Below are 23,800 nucleotides of genomic sequence, written 5' to 3' on the forward strand. Positions count from 1 at the left end.
AGCCCCCAGTAGTAGTCCCCCTTATGCAGTGCCCCCAGTAGTGGTCCCCCCCCTATGCAATACCCCCAGTAGTAGTCCCCCCTATGCAGTGCCAGTGCCCCATACATATATAGGACAAAAAAAACACTTCCCTGAATCCCTGCTCCTGCACACGCCGCTCCTCTGTCCTCCTGGCCAGCTCTATATTATGGGAGAGATGTCATGACTTCTCTCCCTTAAGCCACTGCCGGAGGCGGAAGGTGGAGCTCATGAGTGAGTTCCAGCTCCGGCCGAGGGTGCAGCAGCCAATGAGAGTCTGTCTGACTCTCATTGTCTGCCAAAACAAATACATCGCTCACTGCTGTCCGCCATACACTAACTGAAACGGACCTGGAGGGGGTGATATTAGGGTGTGCCTGCACACCATCGGCAAGCCATTGGGAACAGCTCCACGGGCCACGGGTTGTAGACCCCTGGGATGGCAGTATGTAAAAGTATTGGTAGGTGGTGTCACCGTACTGTGACATCTTTGAACTGCCTAGTCCTGAATCAGTTGTTATCTAACATCTCGTGAATCAGTTTGAACACTGGCTAGGCAGCTCATGGCAAGGCGACGTGAAGTATTGGCGTTTGAACAGGGCATGATAGTGGGTGCCCGACGGATGGGACATTCCATTTTTGAAGTTGTGCGTACATTCAACATTCCTCGATCTACGGTGTCACGTGTGTATCGGGAATACCCCTTGGAAGGCATTACTACCCCCTGGTGGACAGCACAGGGGCCACCTACGGATGCTTAATGATTGTGATCAGCGGTGTCGGCTATTTGTGCTACAGTAGATCTGTGTGACAAGGATCAGCCTTTACTTCCCAAGCGCATCAGTGAGCCTTGGGCGACCAAGATCCTGTTGCCAGTTCACCGGTTGGCCTTCCTTGGACCACTATTGATAGATACTAGCCACTACATACCACAAGACTTGGCGTTTTGGAGATGTACTGTCCGAGACGTCTAGCCATCACAATTTGTCCCTTGTCAAAGTCGCTCAGATCGTTACCCTTGTCCATTTTTCCTGCTTCCAACACATCAACTTCAGGAACTGCTTAATATATCCCACCAATTGACTGGTGCCATTGTAACGAGATAATCAATGTTATTCCATTCACTTGCCACTGGTTTTAATGTTATGGCTAACCATTTTGCGTGTGTGTATGTGTATATATAACCTCTGCCCCATTCTACCCTCCACTATGTCAGTCTCCTCCAAGCTGTTCTGACTCCTGCTCCCCCCTCTTATACTTACTTAGGCCTCTTCTAGGTCTGTCCTGTCTCCCTTGTAGTGGGTGCACGTGCCTAGACTTTCACTGTGCATGCATTGAGGAGACAGGATAGACCTTTCTACAATTATTATATTTACAATTATTAGATCGATATCCATCATAAACATGAATAGCGGCCCCCCTCAAACAAAAAAATTAAAAATAAATAAAGTCTAAAATTATGTATTAAGACATTTAAACTTTTGCATGATATATCCATCATGTCTGTTACAAAACTTTCATCTGTACCTGTTTTCATTGTCTCATTACCCTACTTTGGAGTTTGGGTTATTGATCCATCTTTTAAACTTCTTATGTGGGTAAATCATTAACCCATTTGTAACCCATGAAACCTTTGCACAGCAACAATCTAATTTTATTGAAATTATCTGTAAGTCATTTTGGATGTACATTGAAACTATGGGCCTGATTCAGAGCCGTTCGCTATTTGTGGTCGTTCGTTCAAAAACAAGGGGTGGCTATTCAAATGATCCGTTCGCAAATTGCAGTCTGTTCCCACCTCTAAGTCTGAACAAGCGAGCAAAACATACGCTCGTTTATTTGATAAAAACGCCCCCTGGCCGCACGCACCATACGTCATGTCCGCTATTTATTAGATTAATTGAGTACATCGTACAGTGTATGAACTGCTCGCTATTCTGTGGTTGGTGTTTTCAACCGCTATTTTGCGAGCAGTTCTGAGTTAAAAAAAACCAAGTGACGTGGTCAATGACGCTGCTGTATTAATTATGCACTCCCTTAAAACGCCCGTTTTGACCTTTAAGCACGCCTGCGTTCGGATCTCCACTCCCCGTTTTCAAGCACCTTCCCCTGTTACCACCCACATACGCCTCATTCTGTCACTCAAAATAGCAGGCCCTCGCTATATTGCGTACCAACGATTTTCGGCCGCACTGACTGGTTCGTGCATGCGTACTAAAAACCGTACGCATGCGCAGATGTGCGAACATCGCTCGGAACGAGCGTACTGCCGCTAGCGAGTGGCTCTGAATGAGGGCCTATGTGTCTGTTTCTAACTGGGGACTTTTTTTCTTTTAGGATTGGGAGCAACAAAAACTGAGAATGACAACTTACTACTGGCTACTATGGTAAGTTCTGTTAAGTTGGTGCAGGTATTGACCATTGAAAACCAGTTCTTTGTTGTAAAGTAATGCTTGTTGTTTACTGTAAATTTATAGCCATTACCAGAGTAGAAACAAATGAATTTGCTTTGTACAGCTTTTATTGGTGAGTAGACGTAAGTTACCATCTCTGATGAAAAAGTGTCATTACATGTACTGTACTGTAATATATAGTATTCCCTGGCCTTTAACTTACCTGGCTCACATAATGGCACTATTTAAACAGGGGCAGATGTAGACTTTTTGGATTGGAGGGAAGGGTTACAATTATAATGACTGATCCGTGCACAAAATGTCCTTTTATTTTAATTATTATTGATAATATTCTTCTATTTAGCTAGTGGCTGCGGCACTATTGATCGGTACATGGGAGTGGAGTCTTCCCGTAGCCGCGGCCACAAGTTTTGCTGAACGCCATTGGCACCCGCCTACTGCGCAAAGTATAGGGATGCCATCGGTGGGGTGGCCATCGATGGTTAGCATTGATGGCACAAAAACCATGGTTTGCACCTTGCTATGGCCACCGCTGCTGGGAGCACGGCCGGCCGCAGACCAATCAAAAACGGGGACTGGGCTTAGCGGCTCCCATTGGTCCATCAATGGCGCAGAACTATTGACTCTCTGCCATTGATGCCAAAATCATCGACAGTTAACCATGGCTAACTGTCGATGGCCATCCCTAGCACTGTATGTCGTGGCCACAACATCAGAGCACCCCCATTCAGTGGCAAACGCAGAATATCTAGAGGGGTGTTTCCAAATTTTAGAGTGAGTGTGGCCAGTCCATGAAGAGGGCATAATTAGCACTTAACCAGCTTTAATAAGCGTCATACAAAGTGTATTGTGTGTCATAATTCCAGCATAAACAGGACCAGCGATCACAGTAAGCCATTAGATGCGGCAGTAGGGCCATCTAGCCTGAGTGTAGTGTTTTATTTTAGATGTGGGCACCATTCCAGCGCATTGAACTAAGGCCCTGATTCAGAGCCGGACGCTCTGACAGAGCACTCGCTCTGAATCAGGGCGTCTTTTTTTTTTTTTATGGAGCGGCCTCCTGGCCGCTCGCATTGCTGTGGGTTGCCACCCACAGCTAATGCGAGCGGTGAGGATGATAGTCGCGATGGTCAAGACCATCGCAACCATCGGGCTTGCGACGAAACCCATGTGGTAGGGTCTCGTGGCCGCAAGCCCCAGAGAGCTTTCGGCTCAAACAGAGCCGAAAGCTCTCCCACTGACATCACTTGTGATGTCAGTGGGGCCGCCCCCAAACGGTAGGCTTTCTCATGGGAACGCCTCCGTCTGGGCAGCCACCCCCCCGGCACGCCCACCAAAGGGGGCGTGCTGTCACTCGCCATCGACAGCACGTCCCCTTTGGTGCGAGACCCGGAGCGACGGATTGCCCGTCGCTGTCCGGGTCTTGCGCATGCGCACAACGGAGACGGCTCCGTAGAGCGCATGCGGTCTGGGCCACCGTCGACCCGGTTGCGAGTGCTCAGCGCTTGCGACCGGGTCTGAATCAGGCCCTAAGTACGGGAGTTTGAGGGAGCAGCAGAAGAGCCTAGCACTGCCCTGGACATATATGTACAGTATTAATAATTTACCATAATGATGGTCTATAGCAATGGACCCATAATAGTGCATGTTTTCTAGTTCTCCTAGTTTGTGCATAGTTGTATTTATTACTGGATTATACATGTTAAAAGATCCACATGTGGTGCTGATTATTTCATTTGTGATACTGAGACAAACATGCAGCACTAGTAAGATTTTATTATATTACTATTTCTATTGTGGTCATGGTCTGGGCTCGGTTTACCTATGCCATATCTACATAGGAGAAGCTGCACATCCAATGGAGCCTGCAGCTGTCTCCACCCATTGGCGGTGCCAGGCTCTGCGGTACCATGCTAGATGGTTAGGGAGGGCCTTACTCTGCAGTCTAGCTCCCAGAATGCCTCTTTAGGGATAGCTATTGGTGGTTAACCACCATTGGCTGTAGATGGTTTTGCCGTCGATGGTGGAGGTACTATGGTTCTCCACAATGAATGGTCAGAGCTCCTGTTTTTTTTATATTTCTACCTGATGTCAGGACACAGAACTTAGCTCCGCCTACACCTCTAATTGGCCTGCTTGAGACCATCGATGTTTCCCTTGTTTATGTTTTCATATCATCAAGATTATACACTGATTGTACCATAGATCCAGTGATGGCCATCCCTACTCTGGATTCTCTTTAGCGTACTGTAGTACTAGTTGCTAGGAGCACACAGGGGTGAGTCATCCTGTATCATGTTGCAATCTGATTTGGTGTCTTGTTGCAGTCTGCCTTGATGATTTATGGCTGACACTATCTCTCCAAGCTCACAGCTTACTAGATACTGTGGAGCCTGCATGTTTTTCCTGTGGTGCCTGGCACATATTTCTTAAATTCAGTACTGCCCTCATGTTCTGATCCCTGCTGTCTACATGTGTACTGGTCTCATGACTCACATGTTATGTCATGATACACTGGTTCCTATGTGTGAAATCAGTAATGCCATCTAGCATTCCATGTTCTGTAACATTATTTTGCCATAATAGAGGGGTTCAGCTTTGTGTATATGTTTGGATTGAGGGGCTGATTCAGACCCGCTCGCAAGCACAAAGCGCTCATAAGCGGGTCGATGTTTTCCCCCTGCGCATGCTCCCCTCGGCATGCGCGTGCTCGAGCCCCAGCGAGCGACTGAAGTTCAGTCGCTCTGGGGCTCACTACAAGACGGGGCGGCTGTCGATGTTGATTGACAGCTCGCCCCGTTTTGTAGGCGGGGAGGGGGGGGTGGCTGCACAAACGCAGGCGTTCCCTTGTGGGCGGCCCTACTGACATCACTCGTGATGTCAGTAGTGGACTTCCTGCTCCACCCTACCACAGGGTCTCCTCGCAAGCCCGATGGTCGCGATAATCGCGACCAGCTCCAGCCCGCTCGCACAAGCTGTGGGTGGGCACCCACAGCTTAGCGAGCGGGCAGGAGAAAAAAGAAATCCCCGCCCTGATTCAGAGCGAGCGCTCGCAAACAGCGAGCGGCTCTGAATCAGGCCCTGAGTACTGACCTTTCTGGTTCACGTGTTGGCATGTTACATAGATTGCATGTGCTTTCTGGACTTGAATCATAGCAAGTTACTCTGATGGATACATAACTGCTGTACGAGCTCACATGTTATGGTTCACGGATTGCGTACTTCTTTCCGTGTTTATGGGTTGTGACACATTACTCTTTCATTGATTATGTACATCTGTCTGAGCTCGCATATCTAGCCACATTACTCTCTCACATGGGCATATCCAATTGAGTCCAGGATTTAGCCTGCAAAAAAATGTATGCATTTCTTGCCCAATTTTAGATTACCAGGGATATGCGCTCTCCCGATTCCCGCAGTATCCAATAAAAAAACTGGTCACCATTTTCTTCCCATGCAAAATTCCACAAGAAAAAAAAAATGCGTGGCACGTAACACCGGGCACTCACCAATGTGTACTGGCTCCTGGTCTCGCAGAGGAGGACGATAGCTCTGCAGAAGGTGCGTAATTATGGGGTAATTAAGCTAATTGAAAACTTACAATTGCTTAATTAGCTATTAGGGGGGGAGGTGTCCAAGTCCAGACAATTTTTCCCTAAAATATCGATTTAAGGAAAAATTGGAGGAGTTAAAAAAAAAAGAAAAACCTCGCACCCAACTGGATACTGAAAATCTTGCACCTGTGGGAAAAACAGTATGGCTTCCCAGGCAGGGGTTTGTATACTTCTTTCTGCGCTAACATGTTATAGCACAGGTTTCTGTTGTGGATTAACAATATTCTCTTACAGATTGAATACTGCTTTCCAGGTTCATATATTATATGATGTTACTATCAAATATTGAGAACCGTATTAAGGCATGTTGCTCTTTAAGGCCAGGTACACACTGCACCATGCTGGGTACGATGGAGCTATGTGCTGCTCCTTACTGAATTTAGCAACATGGTATCGTTCAGAACATTGTCTCATTTAACGTGCAGCACATCAGATGGGAAGATACAATGAATGACGCATGTGAATGTGCGATTGATCGTACACACTATGCGATGTGAACGATATGTTGGTCTAATTTGCTTCAAAACGACATATCGTCCAGTATATTGCCTAATGTGTACCTAGCCTTTATAGATGCACATTTCGCTCTCATAGATTAAGTACTGCTTTCCGGGTTCAACTAGTGTGTCATAATACTATCATACTGTATGTTTTGTCACTTCTTGCACTTTCCATGTTTAGGTTGAGTGCTGATTTTCAGTCTCACATGTTGCATTAGATTACTCTCTTTACCTAGCTTAAGTACCAATTGCCTGGTGTACATGTTCGGACACACCATTTTCTATGTTGGCTTGCGTGTTGACTCATAGGCTATGTCTCAGCACTCTCTAGGGCTGAATTCAGTAAACGTCATAGCTCAGGTCTCTATGTTGACTTATGTGCTGACCGTACTAGGGGTCGGGCCTGATTCATTACGGATTGCTATTGCAATCGCAGCTGAAATGACGCATGCAAGCCCACTGTGAAAATATGCTAATGTTTGCAATCACTGGGCCTGATTCAGAGCCGCTCGTTAGCGGCCGCTCGTTCGCTCTGAGCGATGTTTGCCCAACTGCGCATGCGTACTGATCGTTATACCCATGCGCAAACCAGTCAGTGCGGTCGAAATTCATGTGCTCGCAAAATAGCGAATGCCTAATAATTTGAGTGACAGGAGTATGCGTATGTGGGTGGTAACAGGGGAAGGTGCTTGAAAACGGGGAGTGGAGATCCGAATGCAGGCGTGCTTAAAGGTCAAAACGGGCGTTTTATGGGTGTGCATAATTAAAACAGCAGCGTCATTGACAACGTCACTGGGTTATTTTATAGCCAGAACTGCTCGCAAAATTGTGGTAGCAAAAACCAACCCCAAGAATAGCGAGCAGTTCATACCCTGGTTGATGTACTCGATTAATCTAATAAATAGCGGACATGACGTAGGATGCGAGCGGCCAGGGGGCGTACTTTTTCAAAAAACGACCGCAAGTTTTGTTCGCTCATTCAGACCTAGAGGCGTGAACAGACCGCAAAGAGCGAACGGTTGATTTGAATAGCCACCCCTATTTTCTGGACGAGTGAGTGCTAATTGCGTCCAGCTCTGAACCAGGCCCACAGTGCCATCGCAGGCCAAAATATAGACGCCTACTTCCCCTTTCTCGCATCCGGAATACTTTACAAGTCTGCGAAAATATCGGTACCATCAAGTAACATCGGAGTCTCTCACACAATTACACAAGGTTAGACCTTACTCAAAAATTGCTAACCTTCCTGTACGCAGTGAGAGCTCAAGGTGCGTATGGCATTGCAGTGGCAAATTTATGCATGCCCCCTGTAAAGGCACACCTGTGTTTCGCCGACCACCTCCCTGTCAAGACCACCAAATGCTCACTTCCTGTTAATCACTCTGTGATGGGTCTGCGTGGTCTCTGCGATTGCAGTGATGCCTTTGCGCACTGCGATGTATGCTCAGTACACAACAATTGGCTGTCTGCATACGCGATCTCAATAGCGATCCGTAATGAATCGGGCCCTAGGTTTGTCATGCTAATCTAGAACTCTTTCTTTGCGTACTACTTTATTGAACTAACATGTTTGATCACAATGCTCTCTCCTTTTCTTGTTTTGTGCATTGACTTATTGGTTCATATGTTATGTTCTGGTGGTCCCCAGCCATTTTGTTACATTACATTTAGCCTTGGAACCTAATGTATTCTCTCTCACACTGTTCTTTCCATGTTATGATGATGACTTAGCTATTTTCTTACATGGGGTCTTGCTGGCAATTGAGTTATGTTATGCTAATCTCTATTTATGTGGCGTACTGGCTTCCACACTAATGGAGTACTGTTTAATTGGCCAGCATATAATCTTATGATTTCTTGACATTGTGTACTAAAATTGGAGCTACAGCTCCTCAGGTCCAAGATCATGGCAGTTATGGCGGCCTATCTTCATCGTCAGGGTATCAGACTGCTCCCATACTTGGATGATCTCTTGCTCTTAGCAAGCTCCCCAGAAATTCTTCACCACCATCTAAAAGTAACCATTGCCTTTCTACAAACGCACGGTTGGCTGATCAACTGGAAGAAGCCTTCCATGACCCCTTCTTCAAGAACGTTACATCTGGGAGCCTTCCTGGACTCTCAAGATCAGAGAATCTTCCTAACAGCAGGCAAAATTGCATGGCATCTCAATGACAGAAGTGTCCCACATTCTCACATGGGCCGAACGCCATCTCCCAGCCATCTCTGCAGTGTTCATCCCGGGGATTCTCAATTGGGAGGCGGATTTCCTCAGCCGTAATGACATGCATGCAGGGGAGTGGTCTCTAAATCCAGAAGTCTTTCAGCTCCTGGTGGACAAATGGGGCCTACCGGAAGTGGACCTCATGGCCTCACGACACAACCACATGCTTCCAGTGAACGGGGCCAGGACGAGGGACCCCGACCCAGCCTTCTTGAACGCATTATCTGTGAAGTTGACCTTCCATATGGCATACCGCTTTCCTCTAGTCTCTCTTCTGCCTCGAGTTCTTCGGAAGTTCGAACATTAAGGGGGCACGGTCCTGTTGGTAGCTCCGGCTTGGCCCAGACGCCATTGGTACTCCGATCTCCAAAGTCTCTCCATAGACGTTCCTCTCCACCTTCCTCTACGACCAGACCTGTTGCCTCAGGGTCCCTGTCTACATCCGGACCTGGCCCGTCTGTCTTTAACGGCTTGGCTCTTGAAACATCCTTCCTAAGATCAAAAGGGTTTTCTAGCTCTGTGGTCCAGACCATGGGCCTGATTCAGAGCCGCTCGTAAGCGGCCGCCCGTTCGCTCCGAGCGATGTTCGCTCAACTGCGCATGCGTACGGATTGTAATACGCATGCGCGAACCAGTCAGTGCGGCCGAAAATCGTGTGCTCGCTAAATAGCGAATGCCTGCTATTTTGAGTGACAGAGTGAGGCGTTTGTGGGTGGTAACAGGGGAAGGTGCTTGAAAACGGGGAGTGGAGATCAGAACGCAGGCGTGCCTAAAGGTCAAAACGGGCGTTTTAAGGGTGTGCATAATTAATAAAGCAGCGTCATCGACCACGTCACTTGGTTGTTTTATAGTCAGAACTGTTCGCATGATTGTGGTAGGAAAAACCAACCACAAGAATAGCGAGCAGTTCATACGCCGTCCGATGTACTCGATTAATCTAATAAATAGCGGACATGACGTATGATGTGAGCGTCCAGGGGGCGTTTTTTTTAAAATTACGTTCGCATGTTTTGTTCGCTCGTTCAGACATAGAGGCGTGAACAGACCGCAAAGAGCGAACGGTTAATTTAAATAGCCACCCCCTTTTTCTGAACGAGCGAGCGCAAATAGCGTCCGGCTCTGAATCAGGCCCCATGCTCAGAGCACGTAAACCGGCCTCTGCCAGGATTTATCACCGGGTGTGGCATACATTTTTCCAGTGGTGTGCTACTAGAAACCATGACCCTCAGGTTTTTAGGATTTCTAGAATCCTTGCCTTTCTTCAAGCTAGATTGGATCTCTGACTCCGCCTAGCCTCTCTGAAAGTTCATGTCTCTGCTCTGTCCATCTAGTTCCAGCACAGAATTGCTCCTCTACCGGATGTTCACACCTTCCTGCAAGGTGTTCTACGAATAGAACCTCCATTTGTCCATCCTGTGGCTCCGTGGGATTTGTCAGTGGTTCTCCACGCACTTCAGGAATCTCTATTGGAACCCCTGGATTCAGTAGATGTCAAATGGCTCACTGTGAAGACTGTTTTTTTCTGGCTATAGCATCTGCCCGTAGGGTATCAGATTTAGGGGTGCTTTCCTGACGCTCCCCATTTCTAATCTTTCATCCGGACAGAGATGTTCGTCTAACGTGCCCTGGCTTCCTTCCCAAGGTGGTCTCTCATTTCCATCTCAATGAGGAAATTGTGGTTTCCGGCCTTTTAATCACCAGACCTCTCGGCATGTCGTCCGTCCTCTGAGGATCTACAAGGACAGTACTAGTGCCATCAGGAAATCAGACTCCCTCTTTGTCCTATATGGATTCCACAAGAAGGGATGGCCAGCTAACAAACAGTCTCTGGCCAGATAGTTTTCCATGCAGACTGGCATTCCTGTGCCAGCTAAAGTATCTGCTTATTGTACTCGCTCCATGTGTCCCTGGTGGGCAGTCCGCCGTGGCGCATCTGTCAAACAACTATGCAAGGCGACCACATGGTCTCCTGTCCACACCTTTCTTAGGTTCTATGCCTTTAAACTTTTGCCTCTCAGGATGCTTCCCCACCCTTAAACACCTGCTTTGGGACATCCTCATTATCTCCCTCTGGAGCCCTATGGACCCTGAAGAAGAAAAGGAGAGTTATGGTAAAACTTAACCTTGTTAACTCTTTTTGTTCGAAGTCTACAGGGCACCCGCCCTGACGCACCTGGTTTCAAAGGGTTTCTTGTCTTGATCACTTGTTTCCTTCTCTGTGTGAGAGTGTGATTCTTCAGTGTACCAGTCTTCCTTCTCTCCTATCCTACTCCTGCCTTGGGCTTGTTAACAAAACTGAGTTGCCTTCAGGTTGTGGGCGGGGTATAGGGGGAAGAACCGGAACATTCTGGGATTGAACAAAATCTTTGCTCTTGGTTTCTGGTTGTTCAAGTGCCACCTACACCCCATTGTATCCCTGTGGACCCTATGGACTTGAAGAAAGAGAATTAACAAGAGTAAGTTTTACCATAACTCTCCTTTTTTAACAGTGAAAAGATTCTTGTCTTCAATGTCGGCAGCCATTTTTTCTATTGTCATCTCTGAAGGCCTTGTGGTCAGATCACTACTTCCGTTGTTGAGTTAACAGAGTGGTGCTAGATTATTTGCTGTGTGCTCATTCCCTTCTCAGGGATGGTCATAGTTGTGTTCCGTAGTATGTGACTATGGCAGTGGTATCTGGAGTGCTTTGGAATAGACTGTATGTAACATGGGTTTTCTCTGAGGGCAGCAGGATTGTCTTGGTGGTTCTTGTCCCAAAGTTGTCGCCTATAGCACTTATAACAGGAGCCTGCAGGCCATTGTTTCGACAGGGTGGCCCTATGTCTGCTGACCCGTACCTGTTAAGCTGCCTGGTAGAATTTAGTGCTATTTTCATTCTCTTTTCTAGCTTTACAGATTTTTTTTAGCAGTTTCTTCACACTAGGGTGCTATTGGTCCTCTCTTTGCTGGCTGTTTACTTTATAAGGACAGGGCCTACTTTGGCTTTTCTCTTATACAAACAGGCCTTGGAGCCTGTGTCTGTCTAAGGCAGAGATGTCTTGCATTCTAAGCCTGTGTCCATGTGACAGTAGTTGTTCGCATTCTATTTTCCCAGACTAATTTTTCCTGGTACTGTCTCTGCACCCAGCGCCATCCGTGCTTCCCCTCCGCCTGCTTCTGCCCTGAGTCCTCCCCCTGACCATCTAATTATACCTACAGCAGGTGTGTGGAGGGTGGGGATTTTATTCAGCCGGACCCGGCGCCCCTTTGAGGCCGCACTGACAGAACGTGTCAGGAGCCGGGCCTGGGGGCTGCATATTGCTTGCTGTGGTACTGGCTCTATTTCTTAATTTAGATGTATGTAAATGTCTTATTTACATACATCTCTGAATTAGGCCATCTGTTGTTATGTGCTGACAGCAATGCTAGAGGGTGAGAAAGCACTAACTGTACCCCTCTTTCTCTCCACATGGATCTGACACTGCATCTAAACAGACATGCTGGAGAAGTTGAAGAAGTTTAAGCAAATGAATCAAGAAGCTGATTGTTGCCATGTTTAGAATCTCAGAACACGAGGAACTTCACTGGTATAATCAGACAAACTTAACCTGCTTATTGGCTGCTAATTTGGCCCATGAAATTTGTCTCACAGTCATAATAGAGAAAGATAATGTAGAACTCTTACTGTTGTACCAAGACCTGTAAATGCTCCATGGACAAATTATGGAAATGGAAATATGTATTGGCCTAACCTTAGGACATAGTAGCATCCATTTTCATCTTATGCAAGCAGTTACTTCAAAGAGCTAACCTAACTATAAAGACACACTGATGACCAGGAGAATATGTTGCTGAGAAGTAAAATTTATTAGTAGGCATGCTAGAGTAAGCAGTGGACCTAAAACCTCAAACATTTCTGGAACAGTGGCTAGATATGAGTAGTTGTATTCTTTGCAACTTTATGTGGTAAAAAGGGTCCATATTGGGCCTTTATCAGAGTAGCACACAATTCTGAAGGCGAACAGCTTGTACCAGAGTAGCACACAATTCTGAAGGCGAACTGCTCTTACTATTTTTAGCAAAATGTGCATGCATTATGGCCTGCATACGCAACCTAGAGCATTTCTGAGTTGTCGCTTCTCATTTACAGCTGAATGGGAGTTACTGGGTGGTAACATGGCAGCAATGGGGCATTCACACATAGAAGAATCAGCCCATGAGCATGCTGACAGAATTGCAGGCAACTCAAAGGTGAGCGTATACAGAAATCCATCCAATTATTGTTTGATCTCCTTCACCAAGATTGGGCTGGAGCAAATGCAGATAATAATGATGGCGGCTGATCTCACAAGCAGAAGGCTGGTGGCAGTGCTGGCACATAGATGCAGCTGACTCAGAATAGAGACGGTTGTTTGTATTGATTTTTATTGTCCCAACAAGACAACATCGACCTGCGGTTTCTGTAAGCCCTTTTGTGGAAAAATAAAGTCTAAACTGTGGAGAATGGGACACTATACTTTACCTGGAAAAGAGAGAGAGCCCGATAAGTTTGCCCTATGCGGTATTCATATACAGTACCTGGATTTCCTATTAAAACCCAGTGTTTAAACTTTCAGTTGGTCAAAAGGAAACTTGTGGAACCTATACTTTGTGTAGTTTCTGTCTAAGTTGAAGGTGAGCATACATTTTCTAATCAAATGGTGATTCTGGACTGAAAGCAAGTTCACTCCTTCATCACTCAGTTCATAATGCAGATGCATGATAATATATCTGTACAAATTCAGCTGTATGATTTGCTGTTCTTTCTGTTGTCTCATGGGAAACTTACAGTAAGTTTTTTTTTTTTCTTTTTAAATAAGGTCTCCCTTGACATTATGCACGTTCATACAGGGAACACTCTAAGCAACATCACTGATGCTGGTGGAAGGAGGCAGAGTTCAGACCAACTGTCATTATGCCAACATGACATAATATTTCTCACTCTTCAAGTTTATATATAGAGATGCCTTTTTTTCTGCAGAACTATTGCTAATCTCACTGTAATAATGTGAATAGATTGCATCACTCACATTACTATAACATCATAAGTGGGAGAAATTCAGCTGCATTCAGTCAATCATAAGTGGCCGCTGTCATCCATTTACATTTTGCAGAGGTTGTGCATTAGCAAGTAGGATGCATTTTGTGTGAACACACCATTCTAGTATAATGGCCATGCTTACATAGTGCAAGGATTCGTATGTACAAAATGCGCTGTTGAAAAAGATGCATTTTGTGGACACAAACATTTACGTCCAACAGTACACAAGCCCCAAAGTGCATATTTATGCTATTAATAGCATGATATTTATGAAACTTATTATTTACTTATATTACTGCTTTATTTGTTAATGCAGATGGCAGTTCAATCTGACAATATTGTATGAAACCAGTTTATTTGTCTCTGCTTTCCTAGTTAAAGAATGGCGCTCCATTTGCTAAACTCCCCAATGACAAGCTGAAGGCTGTGATCCCACCATTCTTACCCCCTTCAAACTTTGAGCTGTGGAATTCAGACCGCTCCAGGATCAGCAAGGATGGGAAAATGGAGCAGACCCGAGCATCCATGCCCCCACGGCTGTCAAAAACAAGTTTTAACAGCAGTGGCAATTCTGATATTGTAAGTTTTAACAAACACATGCACTAATGTAGAAAAATCAAAAATGCCTCTTGCTTCTAAATGCAAGCATCTACCACTACACTCCAAAAAGTAACTGTTCATGTATTAATTATGAATGTAAAAACATTGATTAGTCTAATGAGCCCTACAATTCTGCTGCAACTGTTAACAAGTAAAATTGGATTGAGCAATCCCCCCCCTTCCACTTCTTTGAAGCTATATCTTCAAGTAATAATTATCAGTTTATCTCACTTGGTTCAAAATTGCAAAGAACAAATCTGCAGCCTAGTCACTTCTGATACCTTCAACACTTGCTAGGGACAGGGAACCACCACCTTCCTTTCACAAACCAGCTGTCATTCTGTACAGCAATAAACACATCAGTTATTTGGAGGGGGTTGGGTATGGGATCCCGGCAGTCGGGATGCTGGCGGTCAGAATACCGATAACAGCATCCCGACAGTCAGAATCCTGACCCAATTAGGCAAGTGTCCTAACCTAAACCCTCCCCCTAACCCTAACTCACCTTTCCCGCAGCCTAACCCTACCTCGCCGCAGCCTAACCCTCACCCCCTCCTCCACAGTCTACCTGTATCCCTCCCCCTACTGCCTAACCCTAAACCTAACCCTCCCCTGACACTTACCGTCAGTATGCCGGGGTCAGGATTCTTGCGCCAATAATCCGACTGCCGGGAGGGTAACTACATTCCATTTGGAGGATATCATGTAATGCAGTAATATACAGGCTTTCATAAATTTTAATGTCAATAGCTGCTTTTTTTATGAGTAGACATTCATAAATGTTCATTAGAAATTTCCCTGGCCCCTCTGTTCATGATAGACTGTGGGTTGAGTTGCCATTCTGTAAAAGCCAGTGTAAGTTTCATTAGCCATGATATCATTCATTCATTCAAAAGTGTGGTATTAGAGGTACCTAAACCTTTTACTGAGGTGCCAAAGCTTCATCTGGCTAAAGCCGCACAATAAATAATTTAATACATTGACAAAGTGATTCTGTATGTGTTTTTCTGTATACAGTACATTTTTCTTCTGCAAACCGTATATAACTATGATACAATGCATGTATCCATTGTACATTTGATACTAGTGGAGGATTGAAGAAATGATGAAATCATGTTGCTCAAATCATACTTGTGTCTGATTGTTTTGATGCAAGGTGGATTTCGTCTTTAGAAAATGACTTTCATGTAAATATTCCAAAAACGACATAAAGAAACTATAAGTTACTGTAAATGTAATACCAAAAATGTAAGTTATCTGACATATTATCTCAAAGAGCAATTAGAACATTTTTCTCTAAAAAATGTTTATTGGAATGCCTCTTAATTTGGACAATCCAGATTGGGATCTATTTACTCTGCATTACTGCAACATTTCCTCTGCCAGTATCAGCAGGTGTGAAATCCACAGTACTAAAAGTCATGTACACCATGGATTTAGATCAGATGTCTTTCTAGTGAGAATATTATATACACCTATTATCTAGTTATGCTCATTCTTGTGGTCTGAACCAATGTAACATGTAAATTGAATTTAGAAAACCTTAGGAATTGTTATATTCTGTAAGTGGCAAGTGCACAGTTTTAAGATAAAAGGGTTCCACCTTAGTGGTTTATTTATTAAACTGAGAAAATCCCTTTCTTCTTCAGGTTCTGTAGGGATCCACAGGGATACCATGGGGATAATGTGGTTGGAGTGATCCAGGCACTCCTCCACATATACCCTGGCTACAGGCATTCAGTTGTTCGTTTGGTGCAGCAGGATTCAGACGCACTGTTGTAAAAGGGGGCTGCTCAGGCACGCTTAAGCTTTTATTTTATATTTTATTTTCTATGTTTTTGAGTTAGCAGTGTTGAGCGTCTGTATGAAGACTCATGCACTGCGACTCCGTCTACCTCCGCCGGGCCGCAATGCCAGTAACATCTCTGGTGATTTCAGCAGGTCGCGGCAGAGCATGCTAGCAGCGATTCTGGGGCCCGGATTGCAACAGGATGCACAGAGATGTCAGGTAAGGCGTTTCCTCGTATACGAGGAATCGCATGTGGCAGTCCTTGCTTCCTTCGCCGGAGACACACCTGAAGCCGCTGCAGTGAGGCCCTGTTTGGTGGGCTTGTCCTCTCAGGACTTTTTAAAGGATGGAATGTGTGCTGTCTGTTATAAAGAGCCATCTCACGAGTCCAGTATACCAGTCCCTGTACAGGAGCCATCTTGGGTGTCCTCCTTGTCTCAGGTAATGAAGCAGTTTGTGGATCGTATGGTTACTCCCGCGCTGCCTCCTTGTATCGGGTACCCACAGCATGCTATGTTTGCACCTCCTACACATCCTTCCTGGATGGATGCTTATGCCCACTCAAGTCAGTCAGCTGTTGCAAGCAGACAGTCACTAAGGCGCCTAAACGGAAGTTATCTTTTTATCGATCTGTTCAGCATATGGATCCAGACGCAACATCGGAGGAATCAGATGATGTGCAGGGTTCTTCTTCGGGCTCTAGCACGGCAGAGTAGGACCATCCTTCTACAGTGGATGATCCTTCTTTGGTGAGGGCGGTCAAATCGAATCCTAGACATACAGGATGATGAACCAGCTCCTAGTAAGAAGGCTCCAGTGTTTAAACACCAGAAGGTGGTAAAAGCTAAGTTTCCTAAATCCGAGCAGCTCACTGAACTTATGGAAGAAGCATGGGGTAACCCGGATAAACGGTTTATAATACTAAAAGATTAGCATCGTTGTATCCTTTCCCAGCTTCTGAATGTACTAAGTGGGAGATCCCTCCTACTGTGGATGCTCATGTGACATACTTAGTCAGGAATGCTACGTTGCCTATTCCTTCAGCATCTTCTCTTAAGGATCCTACGGATAGGAAAAATCTAAACATGTCTTAAGGCAATATTTTCATCATCTGGAGCTGTTACTCGTCCACCTATGCCTGGGGCTTGGGTAGCCAAAGCTGTTGAATAATGGACCCCCCGTCCATTGGAGGATTCTCTACCAGATGCTACCAGAAAACAGCTCACATATATCTCCAATAGATGCTGGACTCTTCTTCTAAAGCATCAGCAGCCTCAGTGGTGGCTCGTAGGGTCCTTTAGTTAAGGTCCTGGAAAGCTGATACAGGGTCAAAGAAGGCTCTGGAATCCTTACCTTTCCATGGAAATATACTTTTCGGGGCAGAGTTAGAGAAGATAATAGCTACTCTGGCAGCTTCAAAATCTGCAGGTCTGCCATCTATGGCTACATTAAAATCTAGGCAGTTTTCTTTTTGGTCCTTTCGCCTCCAGGGACGAGCAAAGGAACAGTCTTCCAGGCATTCTAGAGTTCTGGACCGGCAAGACATCCAGCTTCTAAGCTGGGCGACAAACCTTCTGCCTGATGGGGCGGGCCTCTTCTTGGGGGATCCCAGGGTGGGATACCGACTTCTTTAATTTGAGGATTACTGGTATCAAACAACAACAGACGCCTGGGTCCGAGATGTGGTCTCTCAGAGGTATGCCCTCACTTTACGGAGGCATCCTCCCCAGAAGTTTTTTTTGTACAAATCCCCCATCACATGCGATCAAGGCATTGGCTCTTCAGGAGGCCATTTACTCCCTGCTGCAGGCAGGGGTGATAATCCCGATTCCTGTGTTTCAGCAAGGAAGGGGTTATTATTCCAATCTATTTTTGGTTCAGAAATCAAATGGGTCACATCGCCCTATTCTAAATCTAAAAACCCTAAACAAGTTTATCCTTGTACCCAAGTTTCGTATGGAAACTTTTTGGTCAATTATTGATTTTATGGTTTCCCTGGACATTCAGAATGCGTATCTGCATGTGCCTATTACGCCATCCCACCGGCCCCTCGGGTCTTTACCAAAATAATGGTGGTTATGATAGCCAGCGTCAAGGAATCAGAGTAATACCGTATCTGAGCGACCTTCTGATATTGGCACAGTCTCCAGCTGTTTTACAACACCATCTCCAACTGACCATTGCCTGCCTACAGAAACACGGCTGGATCATCATTTGGAAGAAATGCTCTCTTTCTCCAACACAGTAGATGGGACATCTGAGGACACTTCTGGATTCTCAGGCACAAAGGGTATTTCTGCCAGAGGACAAGATTGTGGCCCTATTATTGTGAATACTCAAATTGCTACGCAAGCGAAAGGGTATCCATTCTATCAGCAATGCAGGTCCTGGGGTCAATGGTATCCACCCTCAACATGGTGGGATATGCTCATTTGAATTCCAGGCCTCTGCAAAAATTGATTCTCTCCAGGTGGAATGGACAGTATCATCTAATAAGGTCCCAGAGGATCCTTCTAACTCCAGAGATTCGTCTCTCTCTCTCTCTCTCTCTCTCTCTCTCTCTCTCTCTCTTTCTCTCTCTCGTGGTGGCTACAAAAGGATCATCTGGACAAAGGTTGCCCATTCTGGATTCCAAATTGGGTGCTTCTCTCCACAGACGCCAGTCTTCGTGGATGGGGGCAGTGACAGGTCATCACACCTTTCAGGGAAGATGGACAAATCAGGAAAGTCATCTGCCCATAAACATTCTGCAGTTTCGAGCAGTATACAAAGCACTCATCGTGGCACAGGGCCTGCTCAGGGCAGGCCAGTCCAGATCCAGTCCGACATCACGACCACAGTAGCCTATCTCAATCATCAGAGAGGCACGCAAAGTCATGCAGCCATGAGGGAAGTTGCAACATTCTGGTTTGCACAGAACATCATCTTCTGGCTATCTCTGCAATATTCATCCTGGGAGTCCTCAATTGGGAAGCTGACTTCCTAAGACATCAGGACATACACGCCGGAGAGTGGTCTCTCCACACGGGGGTTTTTCAACTCCTGGTGAACAAATGGGGCCTACCAGACATAGACCTCATGGCATCAGGTCACGACCACAAGGTCCCCAGGTACGGGTCCAGGACCAGAGATCCCTCAGCGGCCTTCGTGGATGCACTAGCAGCAAGATGGGACTTCAAGCTAGCGTTTCTCTTTCCTCAGATTTTCCTCCTCCCAAGGGTTCTCAGGAAATTTATACTGGAAGGTGGCAGTAATACTAGTGGCTTCTGCTTGGCCCAGACTTCATTGGTTCACCGACATACGTAATCTATCCATATGGACTATACCCTCTTCCTCTATGGGCGGATCTGTTATCGCAGGGTCCCTGCCTGTATCCGGACTTACCTCGCCTGTCTTTGACGGTGTGGCTCTTGAGTCTTCCATCTTAAGAGCCATGGGTTTCTCCAGCTTTGATTCAAACGATGCTTAGGGCACAAAAGCCTTCCTCTGCCCGCATCTATTACAGAGTTTGGCATTCTTTTGGTCAATGGTGTTCCCACAGAAAATATGACCCTAAGGTGTTTTCCGGGTACTAGCTTTTCTCTAGGCTGGATAGGACCTTGGTCTCCATCTGGCCACTTTTAGAGGGCAGGTTTGTGCACTGTCAGTCTGGTTCCAGAGAAAGATTGCTTCATTACCAGATGTTAGAATTTTTTTCAGGGGGTTCTCTGAGTTCATCCTCCTTTTGTCCCACCGGTAGCACCGTGGGATTTGTCTTTGGTTCTCAAGGGGCTGCAAGCTCCCCCATTTGAACTCTGGACTCTGTAAATATGAAATGATTGACAGCGAAGACACTTTTTCTCCTCGCTATCTCTTCTGCTCGCAGAGTCTCTGAGTTGGAAGCGCTCTCTTGTCGCTCCCCATTTTTTAGTTTTCACCAGGATAGAGCTGTTCTCCGCACAAGGGAGGGTTACCTTCCTAAGGTAGTCTCCCGTTTTCATGTGAATGAAGAGATTGTGGTTCCAGCTTTTCAGTCTTCAGACTTTTCTGTAAGTGAAGCCTCCCTGGATGTAGTTTGTGCTATCCGTATCTATGTGGAGCATACAAACTGTTAGAAAATCAGATACTCTTTTTGTGTTTATATGGTTTTCACAAACGAGGATGGCCAGCTAACAAACAGACTCTGGCTAAATGGTTACGTATGACTATCTCTCAGGTATACACACAGACTGATCTCCCTGTTCCAATCACGGTGACAGCACATTCTACGTTGTCTGTAGGGCCATCATGGGCGTTTAGTCGTGGTGCCTCTGTTGAGCAATTGTGCAAGGCAGCCACATGGTCTTCTGTTCACACTTCTCTCAGGTTCTATGCCTTTGATACTTTTGCCTCTCAGGATGCTTCCTTTGGGTGACAAGTTCTCCTTTCTGCTCAGGAGCGTCCCCACCCTGAGAGGAACTGCTTTAGGACATTTCCTTGGTATCCCTGCGGACCCTGTCGACCTCGAAGAAAGAGTTATCAATGGTAAGTCTACCTCAACTATTATTTTCTCTCCCATTTTCACCAGAGAAAGAAGGTATCATCGGTGCTGGCCTGTCTAGAATTGCTTATCTCTCTGTCTCCATATATCTCTGATCTCTATGGGATTGAAGGCTTAAGGTGATGAAAAGCTTTTCGTTGTTGGGTGTACTGTCTTGAGATGGCAGAGACCTACAAAGCTGGAAAGGGGAGAAAACTCCTGCAGAGGTGTGTCAAATTGATTAATTGTGGCAATATTAACCACCTGTATTCCAGTGATAAGTGGAGATACAGCTTGTCTGTTAGTTCCAAGTATTAATAAGAAGGCCCCTTATTATTTTTCCTGTAAAAGGCCGTCAGGGACGAATTTTTCATACACCAAACACCAGCCATTGTATTTGTTTTAATAGACTCCATTTGCACGCCTTCAGCATGGATTAAAAGTGCAAGTGTGAATGAGGATTTATAAGAATAAGCACTCTGATCTTTGTACCTGTACATTGATTGATTTGTGATCTTTTGATTTGTGATAATTTATTTTCATTGTTTCATATAATGTGTTAATAAATTCTGTTTATTGCTAATGTTATCAGACTTCAGTCAGTCGAGCTCCAAGAACAGTTAAATTTCCATCTTTGCCAAGAAGTCCTGCTTCCCCCTCAAATTCAGGCAACTTCAATCACTCACCACACTCTTCTGGTGGTGCCAACAGTGTCACAGGTAATCTTCAGAAGTAGATATATAATTATATAATAAAATACATGTATTCTAGGTGTTGCGTATTCCTCCCAGGGTTACTTAGGTAGCGTGCCCAAAAAGGCTGCCTCGCCTAGTACCTTTCGTGGGTGTGTTATGTAACTTGTGGAATTTTATTACCCAAAATGGCTGCACCAACCCTGCCATAAGCTCATTGTCCCCGTTCTGTTCACTATGTTCCTTGTTTTTCGGTTTGTTTTCTTCTTGCTGTAATACTAAACCTATGTGCTATGCTTTTGATGCTTGTTAAGCAACTTTTTGTCCTGCTGGAGAAAAGTTCTATATAAATTGATTATTATCTTCATTATTATTATTCCATGTACACTCACATTTAATTAATAGGAAAATCTGACATTTAAAATATAAGTCAGAGAGACATTTACTCCCCCTTTTTATGTGAACGAGGACATCAGGAATCTGTCTACTAGTGTGTAAACTGGGGTGGAGGATGAAGAGAGTTTAATGTAGGCTAAATGAGTCTGTTAAATATGCCTACCAGTCACTCCAGAGAAAGAGTAGAGCAATATTTCCACTGTAAAGTATTGTCTAAATATACAGTATAAACGCTTGTCCCAGATCACTTATTCACTTTTGCAGTATGGTCTCTCCCAATGGACCTCCTTACCCTCCCATATGAGTGGGCACTCACTTAATCTGGTCTTCACTCATTGTTGTTATATTTCTGATTACACCAATTCCCAATTCCCTCTCTCTGACCATCACCTTCTTTCTTTTAACTTATCCCTCACTGCTTCTCCACCTCTGCCTTCCAAGGCTACCATCTCTAAGCGTAACATGTAGGCTATTAACACTGTATCCTTATCCTCCCTGCTCGACTCGCTTCTCTCCCCTATTGCCCTTCTCTCCTGCCCTGAACAAGCCATTTCCCTATAGAATGCCTCCCTTACTTCTGCTCTTGACACTGTTGCTCCAGCGATCACTACTCACCCTCGCAGATCCACACCTCAACCCTGGCAATTCAAATGCACCAGATACCTGAAAAAGTGTTCACAAACTGCCGAGTGACAGTGGAGGAAATTGCACTCCAATGCAGACCCTAGATACTACTAAGACCCTCATCCAGTAACTGGTCATCACCAGTTTGGGCTACTGTAACCTCTTCCTACTTTGCCTACCTGACTTCCACTTCTCTCCACTCCGATCTGTCCTCAATGCTGCTGCCTGGCTCATCTTCCTCTCCAAATGTACTAAATCTTCCTCCGCTCTCCTACAAACCCTACTTTGGTACCCTCTTCTCACACTCCCTTACAAAGCACTCACCTAATCCTCTCCCATCTACATCTCTGACCTTCTCTCCCTTCACACTCCAGTCCACCCTCTTTGCTCCTCAAATTAATGCCACTTCTCCTGTCAACTGATTACTTCCTCCCACTCCCGTCTCCAAGATTTTGCCCGTGCTTCTCCCTACCTCTGGAATTCTCTCCCTATCCAATTTTAACCCACTGCCCCATGCTCAATGTCTACCCCATCTGTGTCACCCCTGTCTGTCTGCCACTCCCCTTTAGAATTTAGGCTCTCAGGAGCAGGGCCCTCTTCCTTCATGTGATTTTCTTTCCCTTACTTATAATTAAATATATACTTCCTGCAACGGCACCTAACCCTTGGTTCTGCCATCCTGCTGCTTATTTGAGTGTTACACCCTCTGAAGAAGCAATGTTGTACTTGTTATGCATAGTCTTGTACTGTAAGTCACTGTTTTCTTGTTTTTGCTCATTTGTTTATGTACTTTGTTAGGTGCTGTGGCACCATATAAATAAGGATATTAATAATTAGGTAGTTATATGTAATTCTAAAGGCGTTATTGCACTCTGTAAAGTGCTATCATGATTTTCGCAAGCACACATTGTGGTACAATTGAATAGCTCAACATTACTCATTTCACTCGGGTAGCACAGACGTAATGGTTAGCGTTACTGCCTCACAGCACTAAGGTCATGGGTTCGATTCCCACCATGGCCCTAACTGTGAGGAGTTTGTATATTCTCCCTGTGCTTGCGTGGCTTTCCTCCGGGTACTCCGGTTTCCTCCCACACTCCAAAAATATACTGGTAGGTTAATTGGCACCCAACACAAATTAACCCTAGTGTGTATGTGTGTTGAGCATGTGATAGGGAATATAGATTGTAAGCTCCACTGGGGCAGGGACTGATGTGAATGGCCAGATATTCTCTGTAAAGCGCTGCGGAATATGTGTGCGCTATATAAATAACTGGTAATAATAATAATAATTTCACTCCTCACTTCTGTAGTGTGAGGGGAAATTTACAATATTACTGATCACAAAGTGCTTTCACCTGTTTGTTCCAAA

The 23,800-nt window shown here is 45.3% G+C and overlaps 1 protein-coding gene across 2 annotated transcripts in view; it reads left to right on the top strand.

The window, feature by feature from the left end:
- The window catches only part of ANKS6 (ankyrin repeat and sterile alpha motif domain containing 6), a 153,432-nt gene that overhangs the window by 63,479 nt on the left and 66,153 nt on the right, over nucleotides 1-23,800 (top strand). For both annotated transcript variants that reach the window (XM_088442303.1, XM_088442302.1), the window contains exons 8-10: nucleotides 2,356-2,405; nucleotides 14,205-14,408; nucleotides 21,309-21,435. In XM_088442303.1, the coding sequence (XP_088298429.1) occupies nucleotides 2,356-2,405; nucleotides 14,205-14,408; nucleotides 21,309-21,435 (381 nt within the window). The remainder of the gene's footprint in view (nucleotides 1-2,355; nucleotides 2,406-14,204; nucleotides 14,409-21,308; nucleotides 21,436-23,800) is intronic.

This window comes from Taudactylus pleione, unplaced genomic scaffold (assembly GCF_031769625.1).
Source record: "Taudactylus pleione unplaced genomic scaffold, aTauple2 ptg000309l, whole genome shotgun sequence".
NCBI classification, from domain to species: Eukaryota; Metazoa; Chordata; class Amphibia; order Anura; family Myobatrachidae; genus Taudactylus; species Taudactylus pleione.